This window comes from Leuciscus leuciscus (genome assembly GCF_965113295.1).
Source record: "Leuciscus leuciscus genome assembly, chromosome: 1".
NCBI lineage: Eukaryota > Metazoa > Chordata > Actinopteri > Cypriniformes > Leuciscidae > Leuciscus > Leuciscus leuciscus.
The window spans coordinates 11198502-11217571 of NC_138725.1; the positions used below are offsets into that span (position 1 = coordinate 11198502).

Below are 19070 nucleotides of genomic sequence, written 5' to 3' on the forward strand. Positions count from 1 at the left end.
ACAGTATATATATATATATATATATATATATATATATATATATATATATATATATATATATATATATATATATATATTAGTGCTGTCAAAAGATTAATCGCGATTAATCGCATCCAAAATAAAAGTTTGTGTTTACATAATATATGTGTGTGTACTGTGTATAATTATTTTGTATATAAATACACACACATGCATGTATATATTTAAGAAATATTTGCATACATATACTGTATATATATTTATATAGTTTATATTATATATAAATATATTTTTTATATATATAAATAACACATTTTTCTTAAATATATACATGCATGTGTGTGTATTTATATATACAAATTTAATTATACACAGTACACACACATATATTATTAAAAACAAACTTTTATTTTGGATGCGATTAATCGCGATTAATCTTTTGACAGCCCTAATATATATATATATATATATATATACACACACACACATACTCTTAGAAAAAAGGTACAGTGAAGGTACAATTTTGTTCCTATGGGTACAAAACATACAACTGTACCTTTAAAGGTACACAATAGGTCCTTAGGGTACAATTATGTTCCCAAAACGACTTATAAAGGTACAGATTTTTAGTTTTTGATGTGAAAGGTCCATTTTTGTACCTTTTGAATAATAATAAAAAAATGAATTAAACAGGCTTTTCTCAAGGATTCTTCTCGGTGTGACAACGGCCTTTATCCATGGACTATAAACTTTCATACTTTAGCCTTTCATTCCTTATTTTTTAAATAAAAACTGGCAAACACTATTATTTATATATATTTCCAGGGCTAGTCATTGTAATTTGTGGTTATCTCAGTTTTTACACTTTGAGTCCAAAAATGTCCTGCCGTTGGGATTGTGATATTTTGTTAGGCCGCACAAGTCTTCCCCAACGCAACGCTCCGACTCAAATTATAAACGGCCCTCAAACGGAAAATCAAGTGATTACTAATTAAAGTAAAATGGACAGCACAGAAGTTCTCTTCAGCACGAATATTTAATGCATTGTTACAAACACACTTGATGATATTAAAAATAATAAAAATGACTTTTCGATTTTAAAAGTCCACCACTATGCAAAATGATGTCCAAAAGACGTCTTTTCAACGTCTTTGTCACAAAAGTCATATGTTGAAAAGACGTCCATTGAGGGGCTAGAATGTACGTTTTTATTACGTCTTTTTTTTAACCTGTTCTGCACGTCTGATTTAGACGTTCATCAAACCTTCGTACAAGGTTAAAAACTAGTTCAAATGTGGCCATTGTGGACATATTTTCAACATCATTTATTAAAACTCATGTTTATTTCAATGTAATTTCCTTACATTGTTTAGATGAGGTTTAGATGTTGATATTTGTTTAATTTTAAGTCACCATTGTGGTGATCAGTGTTTGCTTTAGTTGGGCTCTTGTTCCTCGTTCTTCTTGTGTTAGCTTTTTTTTGGCTGCTGTAACTGTGTGTTTGTAAAACACACTTGTTGTGGCAGAGATAGCCGATAAAGTAAGCTCCGCTGTCATCAGCTCCTTGTACGAGCACTTAATGTTGTGTTTAAACTTTTGACTGTATATTTGGCATTTATAACTGCTAACCATGTGGAACTACAATATTAGCACCAATAGCATTAAAATGATCATTTATTTGAAGGTGGGTTTTGTACTATGAAAGTACTTTTTTTTTTTATCATGCATTGCAGCATAAACCTTTTTTTTTATTGTCACCATTGTTGTCTGTGTGTGACTAAATGATACTCTTGCTCAAAACATTGTGTGCACATCCTTTAGATCCGCCGCTAAATAAGTTATAATTTAAATGCTATTGGTGCCAATAATGTAGTTCCACAAAGTGGGCGGCTATAAATGCCAAACTGTATCTGACAACATTAGATGCTTGTTTTGTGATGATTTTGTCAAATCAACAAGGACTGCTGATCTAAATTTTTCTTGGCTATCTCTGCCACAAAAATGGTGTTTTAAAAACACACAGATAAAGCAGTCAAAGAAAAAGCTAACGCAAGGATAACGGGGACCAAGAGCCAACTAAAGCAAACACTGCTCACCACAATGGTGACACTTCAAATGAAACAAATATCAACATCTAAACCTCTGTTAACTCTCACTAAGATCTTCTGTAGATGTCTAACAGAAATAGTCAAAGTATCTGTATTTTATGTCTGTGATTAAGGGCAGTACAAGTGCCTGAGCCATACAGTATTTCCTTCAGATCTGGTTTCTCTCATGATCCAAAGATGTTGAAAATATGTCCACAATGGCCACATTTGTACTAGTTTTTAATCTTGTACGAAAGTTCGATGAACGTCTATATCGGACGTGCCGAACACGTCAAAAAAAGACGTCATAAAAACTTTCATTCTGGCTCCTCAGTGGACGTCTTGGCAGGCGTTACTGTTTTAAAGGACTTTTTCATAACTCTAATTATATTTGCTGAGTAATGTATGATGAGCCTTTATGTGCGATTAACAATTCTTGTCTCAACCTGCTGCTTTAATAAGATATAATTTTGTGCTTTTATTGCAGTATGCACAATCGTTCCTTGGGGTACAAAATTGCCCCTTAAATGGTACACAGTTATAAGGTACACTTTTGTACCTCGCATTAAAGGTACAAAAGTGTACCCTTCAGGGTACCACACCAGTGATGGTCACTTGTACCCTAAAAGGTACAGTTTTGTACTTTTTTTTTTTTTTCTGAGAGTGCACACACACTGTATATATATATATATACACTGTGTACAGGGCCGGATTAACAATTTCCTGTGCCCTGGGCAACAAGACTCAAGGCCCCCCGTAGTTAGGGGGGTTCGGGGGCATGGTCCCCCGAGAAAATTTGGATTTCTCTGACCTACATATGTGCAATTTAGGACTTTTGAAGGCCAAAAAATTATAAGAAATAGGCTAGCTTTAAAACCTTGTCATTCGATTATTTGTCAATATCTGCTCTCTCCTCATCTTCATATTTCTTACTCTCTCAGTATTCTTATCCTGGCCTATTTCTACCCCTCCTAAAGCTGAACTTTGACTGATAGTCTTTTCATTTTCGTCTGTGTCAGTGACGAAAGTAAACATAGGCTCAACTGATATTTATATGTTTTATGAATCATTTTCTTAGACATGTTAATTTACTCAAGGCTATACCAGGAATTGCCATTAGGAACCTTCTGCAAGCTTTGGGATTTGAAAACGTCTGTTTTTAAATGTTAAAAGTAATTTTAAATAATACAAATTATAGACTACGTTTAACGCAGTTGGTGGAATTGGCAGACGTTCCCTTAAGCATCGTGCGCTGTGGAAACACGTCAAAGCATTCTCAGGTATAATTATGCAGCATTAATGCACAAATGATTTTTAACGAATATTTCATCATGTTGATATACAATGGTCACATAATGTTAAAACTAATCTTGCTATTGATATCTTTGTTAGACTACCGACCCTATAGAACAAATGTCCGGCTAATATCGAGCCTGAAACGAACTTTACCACGCTCAACCATTTCACGAGTGCATTTCACTAATTAGTAATCGCTGGCGTTCAGCGGGGAGGGAGGAAAGTCTTTGTGAACCCGCGTAGCAGTTTATGCAGTGAAGACTGAAAAGAGTTTGATAACTTTATTAAATTTCTGTGAATTTCCTACCTGTCAGGGCTCCCTAGATCTCATGGGCCCCTGGGCAAGTGCCCAGTTGCCCTAATGGTTAATCCGGCCCTGACTGTGTATATATATATACATATATATATATATATATATATATGTGTGTGTGTGTGTGTGTGTGTGTGTGTGTGTGTCCAATCATAAGGCAGATATTGGTGATTTCTACTGAGATATTGAGAGATCTGTTAGTGTTTAATGTTCTGTTGGGATTTAAAGAATTTCGGTATTGTCTGTAGCCTGGCAAGCCAGACCTACATCAAGATGTTAGGTCTGGAAACTCACCATAGATATGCTCACTCCGAGGGGCGGGATAAACGGCTGTCTTTCAAATTCCCTCTGCACGCAATAGGACAGTGCTTCAACCAAACAGAGCGTTTTCCCAACAGCGGAGCTTAGTTGATAGATTCAACTTTTGCCATATCTGGCCGGCAAAACTACAAACACATCTTCCTTTTTTTAAGAATGACTTAAGTGCCGTTCTTTGCTCTTTTCTCAAAGAAAAACTTAACTCCAAGTCCTCCAGAGTCGCGGACAAAGCCGATTCGAAAGACCGTTGTTCTCCATCAGCAGCCGTCATTCTTTGTTTTCAAGTAGCAGGTAACCGTCGCAACTCTGTCGTCATATGTTAAGCCCGCCCCGCCTACTCTATACACGACGTGATTGGCCTGACCCAATTTAGGTTTTTGCAGCTAGAAGGTCTATTGAGAGTTGCTAGACTACCCTGGCTGCAAAATACAGTTTGCTGCCGCTAGGGTGCGTGTAGATTTCTAGGCTATATTGTCTGCCCAGTGGTAAAGAAAACCACTTAAAGAAAGAAAATACTCAATGAAACATATGTGTGTCAATCACAGGGGGACTTAACGTGACAATTATACAAGTATAACATACAATCAGTGACAAGAAATACGGCCTCATTAAATCAGCACGTAAACTAAACCCACCGCTGTGAATACTCACACAGACTGGGAAGAATGAGGAAAACCCAGCAATGGTCATGGCAAGTGGAATCACAAAATAAATGTTTTTAATACAAACCTGCTACACATATATTTAAATATTTTATTTAAGTGAACGTGATTTTAACTGAAGCGGAAGCCAGAATGCGACTTTAATAGATATAGTTCATATGCTCTGGTGCCGACTTCCTTTAGAGATGCTTTTAATTTTTTTTTATAGTAGTGATGTTTTTCCAACTTAATCAGAACCGGTTTGTCTGGATTAATGCAGTTTCACGGTAAAGTAAATATCAAGTTTCAGCATTTCTGAATGCACCAGAATTATCTCTTATAAAACTTTTTGACTTGACGAGCCAAAGAGATTATGATAATTTATCATAACTGAACATGGACCTGCTTATGCTTATATTTGTGGTTATCATTCTAATAATATCTGATGGTTTATACTTTTTTTTTTTTCTCTTTATCCTAATCCTGGTGAAAAGGCACACAATTAAAGGCACAAATATGCATTTATTTTTGCAACTAAAAAAATATATTTTTAAAAGCAGTGTTTAAATGCTTCCCATGATGCACCTCTTGAAGCTGAAGGTCCAGAGTGAACTGGAATCTAGACAAAAAACAAGCTCAAATACAGGATCTTTACATTTGATTAACGTTGGTTAAGTTTGGTTAAGGTTAAGGTTGGTTTGGTGTCCTGTTGAAGTCAGTCTGTGTTGTACTTCAATATTTTTTCTCAGGTTATATTTCCTGGTTATCCTGATTTGATCCTGTGTTTACAACCTGTTTTTCTACAACAATGAAAGTGAAAGAATTTCTGTCAATGATTCATAAACAACATTAGCTTGTAAAATGTAAAAAAAAAAAAAAAAAGAATTTAATTTGACACAGATAACCATGGGAATTTGTCCATTTGAGTTAAACTTCTCAAGAACAAATGAATGTGCAAACACACGTGTTGTGAATTAGGTGCCATTTTTTCATGAGAAGTTTTCTTGTGCGTATGCATACGAATATTATTAGAAATTATTAGAGATTGAGACCCATTGTTTGAGATAATAGATGACATATGTGTAGTCAAGAAGACCAAGATCAAAACCAAGACTAAGACTAAGACTGAGACCACATCCACATAAAGCCAGAGCGTTTCCTATCCAATCTTTTTTTTTCCTCGTTCTAAAAAAAATCTGTAAACACGCCGTCAACTCAAGAAATATCCGCACACATGAAACCGCTGAAACTGACTCAAAACGATGTAGTATACATGCCAGACCAGTATGTGGCGCTGTAATTCTGCCACAGAGATACACTAAATATGGAGAAGAAGACTTGCAGCATGTGCATAAACCGTAAGCGCAATATATAATAATAATAGGCTCAGTGGCTTCCTCTTTTTTTTTCTTCTCTTTTACCAAAAAATTGATTGAACACTATAAACAACCATAAATGGCCTGGTACAAAATATGAAATATCTTAATCAGACAACAGACAAGCATCATAGCATAAGAAAGAAAATATAAATAAATTAAGAAATAGAATAAAGAAATCTAATAAAAATACATTAAAGTAAATAATGAATAAATAAATAAATAAAAGAGGTTCATATCTTCTGCAGCACGAACACAAGTATGTAGTCGCAGTCGCAGTTGTTGCTGATGCGTGACGTAGCGTGTCTGACTATCTGACTAGAGTCGACACGTGGGGTGATGACATCAACGTTTCACAAAATATACCGATTGGCTGTTCACACGAAAACGCAAGGGTGTCGTTTTCAGATTTATCCAATTGGACCCGGTTCCAAATAATAGTGATTTCAGGCTCCCAAAACACCAGGGGCCTCATTTATAAAACTTTGCGTAGGATTTGCGTCAGAAGTGGCGTACGGATGAAACATAGGACATGCGTACGCACAGAAATATTCGGATTTATAAAACCGTGCGCACGCACATCCTACGCAGTTTTCCCTTAATAAATCACAATCAATTCTAAATGTAGCGCAGCTTTTGCGGCTTCATGTCACGCCCATAGTTGCCCATAAATAGTCCGTGAAACGCCCACAAGTTAATATTCATCGATTGCGAAATCATGGCAAACACAGAGAGGAAAACCAAGAAACGTAACTTTCATTACGTCATTACGCATTGTGATGGCATCATGGCATTTTATTACCATCCATTTGATTGCATCTGACAAGCTACAGATGTGTTATGAGGATGAATTGCATAACATGCCAATATTATTGCAGAACATATTTCACTTTTCTTTTTGCAAATATGTGTTCATTTGCATTTCTGTTGTAATCTTCGTTTGATTTTGTTTGTTTTACACTGCAGATCGATCAAACGGGTATTCGTGTCGGCTGTTAATTGTAAGACTTGCTTTGTGAAGTCTTCATGTTATTTATGAGAGGCAGTATTGCCAGTTCTTTTACACAACGGTCTACAGTTTCACACACTTTCACGTGTTTCTTCCCTCTGCCGACGGTGTCGCCATTTCTCATTTCACCCGTTTTTGTGCGTACGCCTGGGTCAGAGCTTGCGTGAAGGACCGCACATTTTCCCGTCAAGTTTGCTTTTTATAAATACCAATTATTGCGTAGAGAGCGGCGTACGCCTTCTTTTGTGCGTACGCAACGTTTATAAATGAGGCCCCAGATCCGCCTGGAAGAAATGCAGATACGATACAAGATTGTTTACATATACAGCAAAACGCTAGCCTAGAAATCTAGACGCACCCTAGCGGCAGCAAAATGTATTTTGCAGCCAGGGTAGTCTAGCAACTCTCCATTGACTTTCGAGCTGCAAAAACCTAAATTGGGTCAGGCCAATCACGTCGTGTATAGAGTAGGCGGGGCGGGCTTAACATATGACGACAGAGTTGGGACGGTTCCCTGCTACTTGAAAACAAAGAATGGCGGCTTCTGCTGGAGAACAGTCTGTCGAATTGGCTTTGGCTGCGACTCTGGAGGACTTGGAGTTAAGTTTTTCTTTGAGAAAAGAGCAAATAACGGCACTTAAGTCATTCTTAAAATAAAGGAAGTTGTGTTCGTAGTTTTGCCGGCCAGATATGGCAAAAGTTGAATCTATCAACTAACGTTAGCGTCTCTGTTGGGAAAACACTCTGGTTGGTTGAAGCGCTGTCCTATTGCGTGCAGAGGGAATTTGAAAGACAGCCATTTATCCCGCCCCTCGGATTGAGCCGTGTCTATGGTGAGTTGCCAGACCTGACATCTTGATGTAGGTCTGGCTTGCCAGGCTAGCGAAATGCGTCTCTGTGTGGACAAGGCCTAAGACCATTCAAGAGTGGACTTAAAGCAGTAATTAAGTGATGATTGAGCATTAGTGATGAACACCTGCTGTCAACAAGCAGAATCACTGAAGGAAAGATGAACAAGAACACAATAAAGAGAACTACAACTGACCTCAGACACTGCCTTATGCCTGCAACAGACTGTACTATACGTCAATCCTATAAGATCATTACAAATCACTGTATTCATGAAATAAACTTAGATACGATGTGTATGTAGAATGTACGATGATGATACTTATTGAATCGTAGTCTGTGACGTAAGTTAGTATAGAAGAATAAAAGGCCATCAACATACCCTAGTGGTAAACATATAGTGCAAGATACTCTATTTCTAGAAGCTTCTCTTAGATTGGTCTTTGATAGCACACATTATGCGAATGTCACTCATGTAAACGAGCACTGATTTGCCTCAGATTTCAGGCATTTGTTGGCAATTTCCACAAAATGTTCGGCGGGTGAAAGTCTGGGGTAAAATCGTGCAGTATGTGCTTGGCATTGGGTAAAAGGAGAAAAATACGGAGGAATTCAGTGCTTTCTCTTGAAAATAAAGTACATCATTTTACAATACATGACATAAAAATAGGGATGAAAATTTCGACAGCTAAAAATGTCATTATCGGTTTTTGACTACAAAACCAGCTTTATCTCACTTTTCTCTTTCCCTTTCTATGGGAAAATCATTGTTTTCAGGGTTGGCTGTGCACGGTCCCTCTGGTCCTCTGGTTGCTCCTCTGGGATCTTCAGTGATTCTGCCCTGTTATGTTGATGAACCTTTACTAATGGAGGATCTGGAAGTGGAATGGAGAAGGACAGACTCAGAGACTTTAGTTCATCTGTTTCAAGATGGTGAGAGTCGACCAGAGACACAGCAGCAGGATTATCAGGATAGAGCTCATTTCTTTACTGAGGAGATTAAACATGGAAACTATTCCCTCCGTCTGGACAATCTGAGAGCTGAAGATAAAGGAGAATACACATGTACAGTTCACACTCAGAAGGAGTCTGGAGAGACTGAGGTTCAGATAAAAGATGTTGGTGAGTCTGAACTGAAATGGATCTTCAGAAATACTTTGAGTGTATGTGATATTTACACAGTTTGTTCTTTCAGAGCGTTTGCTAGTCTCAGGATCAGATCGACCCATATCTGCGTCTGTGGGAGAAGACATCACTCTGAACTGCTCTGTAGACTCTCACATCACACCTGAAGACTTTGAACAGGTTTCATGGAAGAAAACCGATGAAGATGAAGACATTCTGGTTCTGCTCTACCAAAACAACAAGGCTTTTCCAGATTCATCAGACGAGCGATACCGAGACAGAGTTGAGTTCTTCACTGCTGAAATCCCCAAAGGAAACTTCTCTGTCCGACTGAGCGTCAGAACTGAGGATAAAGGGGTTTACATGTGTCAAGTGTTTGCTGGAAGAGATTCAGCCAATGCAACTGTAGTGCTGGAGAAACTGGGTGAGTCATAAAAAAAAACTAATACACAAGTGTAATTTAGTTAATTATTTACATCCATGTAGCAATGTTCAGAACATAGAAGGAAGAAGACAGGGTCAGCTGACTTTTATTATGTCTTTTTCAATAAACAAACAATTTGGGGGGGTTGGGGGTCTGATTAATTCGGTTCGAGAGTAGAGATAAAATCCCGCGACACACACGCACACTAGCGTCCACACGCAAGGTCTCTCGCTCCCTCTCTCTGCCGTGCGCGCGCTACGCTTGCACGCTCTTGCTTCCGGGAGATTTTAACTGATTTGCGGGCATCAGGGAGCCGCTATCAATATGCGGGAGACTCCCGGAACTTCCGGGAGACTTGGGATGTCTGTGAATATTTTCTCGTTTAACTTTAACATTGTAAAACTGTAAACAGACATAGAAAATACAGCCATTAGAATTCAAAGTGCATAGATGACTGAACAGTATTTACTGCCTAAAAAGCATTCAAATGAAACATTAAATGAACACATTAAGCATTAAATGTCACATTGTCATGTGTGTTTGTTAATTATATTCCTTGTTTTAGGTAATAGCTTGTAATCACAGAATCCAAATTAGCCTAACAATCATAACAAAAGATCGCTAGCATATGTCACTGACTAATGCTCATGCTCTGCATGTCACTTTACGTTTTGTTTTTAGCAACATTTGCATCTCTAGATTAATGAATTTACTGACAACCATCTTAAACCTACTAAACATTATATTTCTATTACAAATAAATAATAGTGACTTACAGCCTTATGCAGGCCTCGACTTCACCGTACGAGCCGCTCTTCAGCCGTGACACTTCACAATGAACTCAACTCAACACAAGTCATACGAAAGTTACCATCCACAATCCTCAAGAGGGCGCTTAAAGGTCAACATATAACCAAATCAAACTTTCCTTACAATTAAACTGAACCATTACAACACGCTTCCACAAACGTTCACTTTAAATCAAAGCAATCAGCATCTCCGTTCACAGCAGCCAACCATTCTCAGCTCACACGAGTCCTCAGTCCAGTCTCTTCATCTCCCTGTTTCCCGGGGGCTTTTATCCGGTTTCTCCACGCCAGTTACTGCAACAAGACACATGTGTTTATTATGGAGCCATATCATGCAGAATTTTATACACAAGTAAATTATCTGCAAATTTATTCATATTTTCCCAGTTTAAAATATAATATTTAGTTAAAAATGTTACAATGATGATTTAAATTGGACCTTTTGTCCAATATTTTTTTAAAGCTTGCTTATTGAGTCTTTCTATTGGTTGTAATGTAGTCCAACCTGTCTGCATCTAGCTGGTAAAGCAATAATTCATATGTGAGAAGACCATAGGACCCAATATTGAACCTTGATGTGACGATGAGGCAGAAATAAAGCGGAGAGAATCCAAATGCAAGTACTAAATTTAATGAAAACAAACAGGGCGAACAACAGAACTCAGAACAAGGAACTCAGGAACAGTTACAAAGAACAGCAAACAACTTCAACGACCGACAAACCACAACTGAAACACAGAGGTATAAATACACAAGCAGACAAGCTAAACAAGATAACAAGGGGGCGTGGTAAATCCGAGACACCTGTAGACAATGAGCAAACAATTAACAAAATGACAAGACACATGGCAGGATCACATGACAAACAGGGAATCACGTGACAGACAAGACAAAACCCACACCGTGACACTTGAGGCATGCCAACAGAATTTGTAACGATTTGTGAAGTCTTATAGGTTTTCCTTATGGCCAGTGGAATGAGCTATAAAACTCCTTTTTATATTATTATAACTATTATAACTCCTTTAGCTGAATATGTGTGTGTTCCTTCTTAATCATTTCTTAGGGACAAATTTTGTGCAATATATACAAGAAACTTTGCACAATAACAGCATTGTCCAATAAGTGTGTGTGTTTGACAGGTTTCTCTACTCTACACATAATAATGCTGATTCTCTGTATCTCTGCATCTGGATCTGCACTTCTGCTCTGCTATCTGATCTACTGCAGATCTCAAACTAAAGGTACAATTATAACAGGAACATATTCTGATTTACTGTGATTCAGTGGGAAATGAGTTTTAAACCTAATAATAATAATAATAACATCATCATAATAATGAATCTTTATTGAGTGTGAAAGGATGGTAAATCAAACAGTTGCTGCTGATTTTAATATGGAGATATTTACAGTTTAGAAAAAGTCAAGAAGTCAAAAGTTAGTTTTAGATGACGAGTTTAATTCATTTGAGTAGTTATTAATATTTCGACAAATACAACACCAAGATGAGGATAAGACATAAATTATAAAACATTAAGAAATTTGTGGTAGCAGCTGTTAAAGTATTGTTGAATTTATATCATCAAATTGTGTTACTAGTAGCTAAACTCAGGAAAACTATAGCCAAATCTACCTATATGCAGATTGCTCATCAATATTGTGTATGGTAATGGGGGAAAAGATTATTCTATTTTCGTTGAATATTGAATATTTTTGTGAAGTGTGTTATTGTGATTCTGAGAGCATCAATCAGCATCATTATTCTGATTTGTCATTGTCACATTCATGCATTTTTTTATTTTATTTTTTCATTTCAAAATAATGGTCCAGATCACTGGAGTAATAAGTGATGCATTTTATGACCATCTTTAAAGTAAAATAAAGACAACTGCACACATCTCAGACACGTTAATGTTGTGATTATTAATTATTTGGTAATTCTTTTAGTTGACGGTTATTAATGAGGTTATAACCTCATTAAAATTATTGATTACCTAATCAATAAATGCCTAAATTTGAGATTACTTACTGATTAGTTAAGCTTGTTTCTATATTAGTTAATAGCAGTAGCTGAAGTGTTAATGTAGAACTACTCATTAGTCCTGCGTTACTTCCTGCATAGTTACTTATTAATGACGGACCATTATTATAAAGTGTTACCGCTGTATTTACTGTGATTTAAACAGCCTAGACAGAGGCTGATAGTGAGGTTATTATTCCTCAGCATATACCTCACATTGGAAATGAAATGTCCTTTCCTTCTCAGGTTTGATTGTGCAAAAATCTGGCAACCTTAATGTTTATCTGGGAGTTTCAGTGGTTATCCCCTGTCATGTTCCTCCAAACTTACTAACTGAAGATCTGAAGGTGGAATGGAAAAGAACTAGAAGAAACTCAGAGACTTTAGTTCATCTGTATGAAGATGGAGCAGAGAAACAGCAGCAGGATTATCAGGATAGAGCTCATTTCTTTACTGAACACATTAAACATGGAAACTTCTCCCTCCGTCTGGATGATCTGGGAGCTGAAGATGAAGGAGAATACACATGTACTGTTTACAACAAGAGGGATTGTGTGTTTTCAGCCAAGACAGATGTGGTTCTGAGTAAGTAAACCGATACAAACAAATCGAACTCGACTCTTAATAGTTAATCAACAATACAGTACATACACAGAAAAGTCCCTAGAGTTAAATTAACTCTGCTCAGAGTGCATATGTTCCCACTCTAAAGAGTGTTAAAGTAACTGAATCAGAGTTAAAGTTAAAGAGAAACAACAAGAACAGAAAAAAGAGAAACAAGGACTACAACTGACTTCAGCCACAGCCTTAATTGTGCCCTTGGCTATGCAGAGTCCGAAATTTCCTTCCAAAATTTTTGCACATTAAAAAATAGATACATCCTCAAGTCAAGTCAAGTCAAGTTTATTTGTATAGCGCTTTTCACAATACAGATTGTATCAAAGCAGCTTCACAGTATTAAATTAAAATAATACAACAAAGTTTGTTTCAAGAGGAATTTATTGATTGATCAAATTAAATTAAATATCCCCAAAATATCCTCATTATGTCAATCATGTTTACACACTGCCTCCAAAACTTTAGTCCGTCATCATATTTTTTTGGATCGGGTTCGATTTTGTGCATTTTTTGCATCGGTATCAAGCATTTTTTTTTTTTTTTTTTTTTTTTTTTTTTTTGACAATTCAGAGCCACTGAATCACAGATACGAAAAACTCAGTGTGCAAGGACCTTTAGACGAAATCAACTGAAGATAAAAAAAGACATTAAATCTGTGAAGATCTCAGCAGAGGAGGATTAAACAACTCCACAAACAGCATTACCAGCTTCACTTATTACTAAACAGTTTGACTTTATTTCTGCCATTCATCTGCAGAAGTTCTTTCTGAGAATTAACAGAGGTTTAGATATTAATATTTTATTGAAAATGTTTGGTTGCCATTATGGTGATCAGTGATCAGTGTTTCCTTTAGTTGGGCAGTTTGACTATTGGGTTTTATATGAGTTAGTGGTCTTTGTAACAGTGTTTAACAAGATATATAATTTGTTGCAAAGGAAACCAGAAAAAAAGATGATCAGGTGATATGGTTTTCAGCATCATAAAGTAGAGTAATTCACTGATCTTATCCCTGACCCAAACTTTTTTTTGAGTTAAAGTATATATTCATAAGGTAATAATCGCACATTATCACTTTTTGCAGGATATGGTAATGATGGAACATACTTTTTCTGATGTGATACTGGAAGTGTTTTGAGTTTTTTCTTATCTTTTGCAGTAATACTGTTAAAAAGGCTCTCCAATCTGTATTATAGTTATAAAAGAGACACTAATGCCCCCTTGTGGCTAAATACATATTAAGTTAAGATATAGAAGACGTGCATTAACGGAACAGTCTAGCTATCGGGGCGTGGTCTATTGCACATACACAGAAGAAGTTTGATGGAGTTATGCTGCTTGTTAGATCGATTCTACAGAGTGCGTTCATATACCAAAACACTACTGTTTGAATGTGGCTGCAAATTACCATTAAAGAGATATACGTCTCTGACCGGACGTCTTGTGACTGCTCATTCTCCACCAGAACATAATATAGTCTTCATTACAAGTGGTCCTTCGAGCCGGATTGAGGAGCTGTCACAAGTAAGATGTATCAGCGTGATCCTGACACCAGACCTCAATCTCCTGAGCCCATTGTCAGACCCAGGCGATCAGTGCGTCTACCTAGTTATCTATCTGACTTTGAGGTCACCAGATACCACCCAAGGCTACAGTCACAGGACAGAGCAGACACTTCTTCTCCTGAACTGAGTGAAGATTCTGATCCACCAGGAGCAGCTTCACTCAACATAGCTGCTACCTACCATGAACACAGACCAAGTCCTCAGCATGGGCAGCTACTAGAATGGAGCTCTATCAGGGAAGATGAACCGCGGCATAAAATCTCCTCTCCACATTCTGAGTTGTCATTGGTGGTCTTAGCAGAGTTTCAGCAGCTTAAAAAAGAGAATGATGAACTGCGGCATTTTGCAAATGAACAGATGAGACTGTTGGAAAAAAGGAATGAGGCTCTTGAAGCACAGATGAAACAGCTAGTAGCAAGTAACCAGCCCAGTCATCATTTAACAGGTATGTCCTCACCAATACCACAGCCTCGTCTTCATCCCCCACAAAGAGCCAAAGAAGCAAGGCCTGTACCCTTACCTCGATCAAAGCTGCCTAACAAAGTGAGTGACGGTGCAGATGATCAGGTCAGACATGACTTCATTTCCGACTTAGATCAGAGGCTTAAAAGGCTTGAGATGACTTCACAGCAGACCTATTCCAGTCCTATCTCACCTCGACAGTCTTCCCCCCAGAGACCCTCACACTACAGCAGAACAGATGACATCACAGGTGTCAATCGTCACACAGTGCAACGTATCCCTCCCAGCCAAGAGAGCACTTACCGTGGACCAGCTCCCACCATCCCAAACTTTGTAAAGCCAGACCCAAGAGAGTTTTCTCGGTTACGAATCGCGTTGGAGAATATTCTACCAGCTGATGCCACTGAGAGATTCAAGTTTCAGATACTTGTCGACCACTTAAAATTGGAAGAAGCTCTGCTTATAGCAGATTCCTACAGCAATTCATTGTATCCCTTCTCAGATACTATGGAAGCACTTAATCAGCAGTTTGGACAACCCCACCAGCTGGCCCTTCAGAGAATAGCAGAACTTATGGATGCCTCGAACATCATCAGTGGAGATGTGAAAGCTTTCAGGATGTTTGCATTAAGAGTTCGCTCATTAGTCAGTATGCTTCAACAGCTGGGCAAGAAGGGTTATGTTGAATTGGAGTGCGGATCCCACGTAACAAGGTTATTGTGTAAACTTCCACATGATCTGCAGACAAGCTTCAGAAGGTTTATCTATCCCCACAGAGTATCTATCCCTACATTACTGGATTTCTCAGCCTGGCTAGAGTTCGAGCTGCAGGTCCAAGAAGATAATTCCAGGTTCTCTCTTTCCCCGAATAAGCCAGTAGCCATGAGCAGAAAGGGACAAAGTAAGGATTTGAAACGTCAAACAAACCCAACAAGTATATTCCTTGGTACAGAGAAATGCACTGTCTCAAGAGCCATGCCAGTGAAGGATACTGAGTCTAAGTCCAGGGAGAAAAACATCTTCTGTCCATATTGTGATGGACATGATCACTACTTGAATGGCTGTTCTAGTTTCAGTCAGTTGAGCAGAGATAAGAAAGTGAAATGGATTCAAACAAACAATCGATGTTGGCATTGTGGGAGAGGGCACCAAGCGGCAAAATGTAATCTCAGAACTCTTTGCAAGATCTGTAACGGCAGACACTTGTTTGTCCTCCATGAGGTTAATAATCGGCCCACCACAAAGACCAAGGACTCTCCTGATCCTGGATCCTCTGAGAGCTGCCTAGTGAACACCACCACAGAGACCTTGTACTTAGATCGACCCGCTGGCAGTCGTCAAGTTTTGTTAAAGCTTTGTAAGGTGCTCTTAAGGAATGGCAATCATTGCTTGGAAACTTACGCCATACTAGATGATGGGTCCGAACGTACAATACTCCTTCACTCTGCAGTTCAACAACTTAAGTTGACAGGTCAGCCTGAAGAACTGGTGTTACGTACAGTACGTCAAGACCGCCACAATCTACAAGGGGCTGCTGTGGCTTTTACAGTATCACCTGCCTTCCAACCTGAGATTTCCTTTAAGATACACAAGGCTTTTACCGCTGAACCACTCGGACTAGCTGAACATACACATCCAGTCAGTGAGTTACAGAGCAAGTATCGGCATCTACAGGGATTACCGCTGCAACAGATTGACCACGTACAGCCACTCCTCCTCATAGGTTCTGACTATCCACACCTCATTACACCAGTTGAACCAGTTCGTCTAGGCCCTCCAAACGGACCTGCTGCCATCAGGACCCGTCTGGGTTGGACACTGCAGGGTCCCACTCAAGAAATTAAGCACTGCCTCTCAGAACAACAGTGTCTCTTCACTTCTACTTCCTTTTCCCCTACCGACCTGTATAATCAAGTGGAGAGATTATGGCAATTAGATGTGCTCCCGTATCGCAGCGAGAAACTCATTACTCGATCCAAGCAAGATCAAGAGGCCATTGCTTTACTCGAGTCAAAGACGACTAGAGTTATGGTAGATGGAGTTGCTCGATACGCCACTCCATTGCTTCGAGTGAAGAACATGCCCATACTGCAAGCCCCAAAGGAGAGTACCCTGCCTTGTCTCAGAGGAATAGAAAGAAGGTTAGCTAAAGATCCAACTCAAGCAGCATCTTACAGGGCCGAGATGAAAAGGTTGGAGGAGGAGGGATATGCTTCAGTGATATCTCCAGAACAGGTGGAACAGACAACTGAATCATGGTATATCCCCCACCATATGACTCAGCACAATGGAAAGAACAGAGTCGTTTTCAACTGTTCCTTTCAGCACAGAGGGAAGAACCTGAACCAACTGCTACTTCCAGGTCCTACATTAGGCCCTACCCTGATGTCAGTTCTGCTAAGGTTCCGTGAGCACACCGTGGCTTTGAGCAGTGACATCAGGGGTATGTTTCATCAGGTGCGTCTATTGCCAGAGGATCGCCCTCTGGTACGCTTCCTGTGGAGAGATCTTAAGAGAGAAGAGCTTCCCCAAGTCTATGAGTGGCAAGTCCTTCCCTTTGGGACGACATGCAGTCCATGTTGTGCAACATTTGCATTACAGAAACACATCATGGATCATAGTCAACCAGGAGAAGATGTCCGTGAAAGCATTGAGAAATCCTTCTATGTGGACAACTTCCTGCAAAGTTTCAGTTCCAAGGAAGAAGCAGAGTCAATGGTGACAAAGTTGCGAAACCTCTTAGCAACAGGTGGGTTTGATTTAAGACAGTGGGCTAGTAACTTCCCTAATGTCCTGAGCCATGTCCCATCTCATGCTAGGTCCACCAGCATTGCATTGTGGCTGACACAAGGTCAACCAGATGCTCAAGAATCCACGCTTGGTCTACACTGGCACTGTATATCGGACACACTGTCATACAAGTACCGTCCCATTGACTACTCAGTACCCACAATGCGCAACATTTACAAGGTCTTGGCCAGCCAATATGACCCATTGGGTTACATTGTCCCTTACACTACACAAGCTAAAATATTAGTTCAGCGCCTGTGGGACAAGAAGAGGGAATGGGATGATCCCCAACTACCAAGTGAGTTACTCCACGCCTGGCAGGCATGGGAATTGGAGTTACCAGACCTCCAACTCATCTCACTCCCCAGGTGTTATGTCACTGCAGAGTTAGACAAGACCCAATGTCTGAGAGAGATCCATATCTTTTGCGATGCCTCGGAGCAAGCCTACGGCTCTGTAGCCTATCTACGGACACAGAGTCCCCAAGGAGACATAGAAGTAGCTTTCCTGACTGCCCGTTCAAGAGTTTCCCCCAAAAAGCGTCAGTCAATCCCTCGTTTGGAGCTGTGTGCTGCCTTAACTGGAGCTCAGCTGGCTAAGCTTCTGATATCAGAGCTTAGCATTCCAATTCAGAATGTCACGCTCTGGTCTGATTCAACTACTGTGCTAACCTGGATCCAAGCTGACTCATGTAGATTTAAGGTTTTTGTTGGAACAAGAGTAGCGGAGATACAGGAATTGACCGACCCAGGGGCTTGGCATTATGTAGATACTAAAACGAATCCAGCCGACGACATCACACGTGGCAAAACTCTGGCTGAGTTGTCCAATCCAAGCCGGTGGAATCAGGGTCCACCATTTCTCCTTCTGCACACAGATCAGTGGCCTAAGAGTCCACTTCTCCACCTGCAGAGTGAGGACGAGGAGGTGAAACGAGCTACTTTTTGTGGGTTTACTGTTCCAGACAAACATCCAGCGTTGCCTGATAGTGGTCAATTCCAGTCCTATGACGAATTGCTCAAAGCTACTGCCCAGGTATTGCATGGGGCGGCCTCGGATAATGATGTTCTGACTGCAGATGAATATCAAGAAGCCGAACTAGCTCTCCTCCGCCTGGCACAGAGCCAAAGTTTCCCTGTGGAAGTTAGCCATCTTAAGTCAGGTAAACCTTTACCCACGAGTAGCCGTCTCCTGTGCCTCGCTCCGGAATATGATAGTACTACGCAGCTCCTTAGGGTTGGTGGGCGCCTCAGAAGGACAGAACAACTAGATGAATTTGCAATTCACCCCATAGTTCTTGACTCTAGACATCCCCTGAGCAAGTTGATCATTCAAGATTTTGATGCAAAACTGCACCATCCAGGAACAGAACGTGTATTTGCAGAAGTGCGACG

The 19070-nt window shown here is 39.3% G+C and overlaps 2 protein-coding genes across 9 annotated transcripts in view; one reads left to right on the forward strand and one right to left on the reverse strand.

Moving 5' to 3' along the window:
• LOC309499294 (serine/threonine-protein kinase Nek1-like) overlaps positions 1–19070 on the reverse strand; it is a 128794-nt gene that overhangs the window by 61674 nt on the left and 48050 nt on the right. The window lies entirely within an intron of this gene.
• The window catches only part of LOC309498270 (uncharacterized protein), a 174192-nt gene that overhangs the window by 765 nt on the left and 154357 nt on the right, over positions 1–19070 (forward strand). For 7 of the 8 annotated variants that reach the window (XM_082168866.1, XM_082168868.1, XM_082168867.1 and 4 more), the window contains exons 2-5: positions 8643–8987; positions 9061–9414; positions 11366–11467; positions 12490–12828. In XM_082168866.1, coding sequence (XP_082024992.1) covers positions 8643–8987; positions 9061–9414; positions 11366–11467; positions 12490–12828 — 1140 coding nt within the window. The remainder of the gene's footprint in view (positions 1–8642; positions 8988–9060; positions 9415–11365; positions 11468–12489; positions 12829–19070) is intronic. The other variant, XM_082168872.1, reaches the window with a different exon arrangement.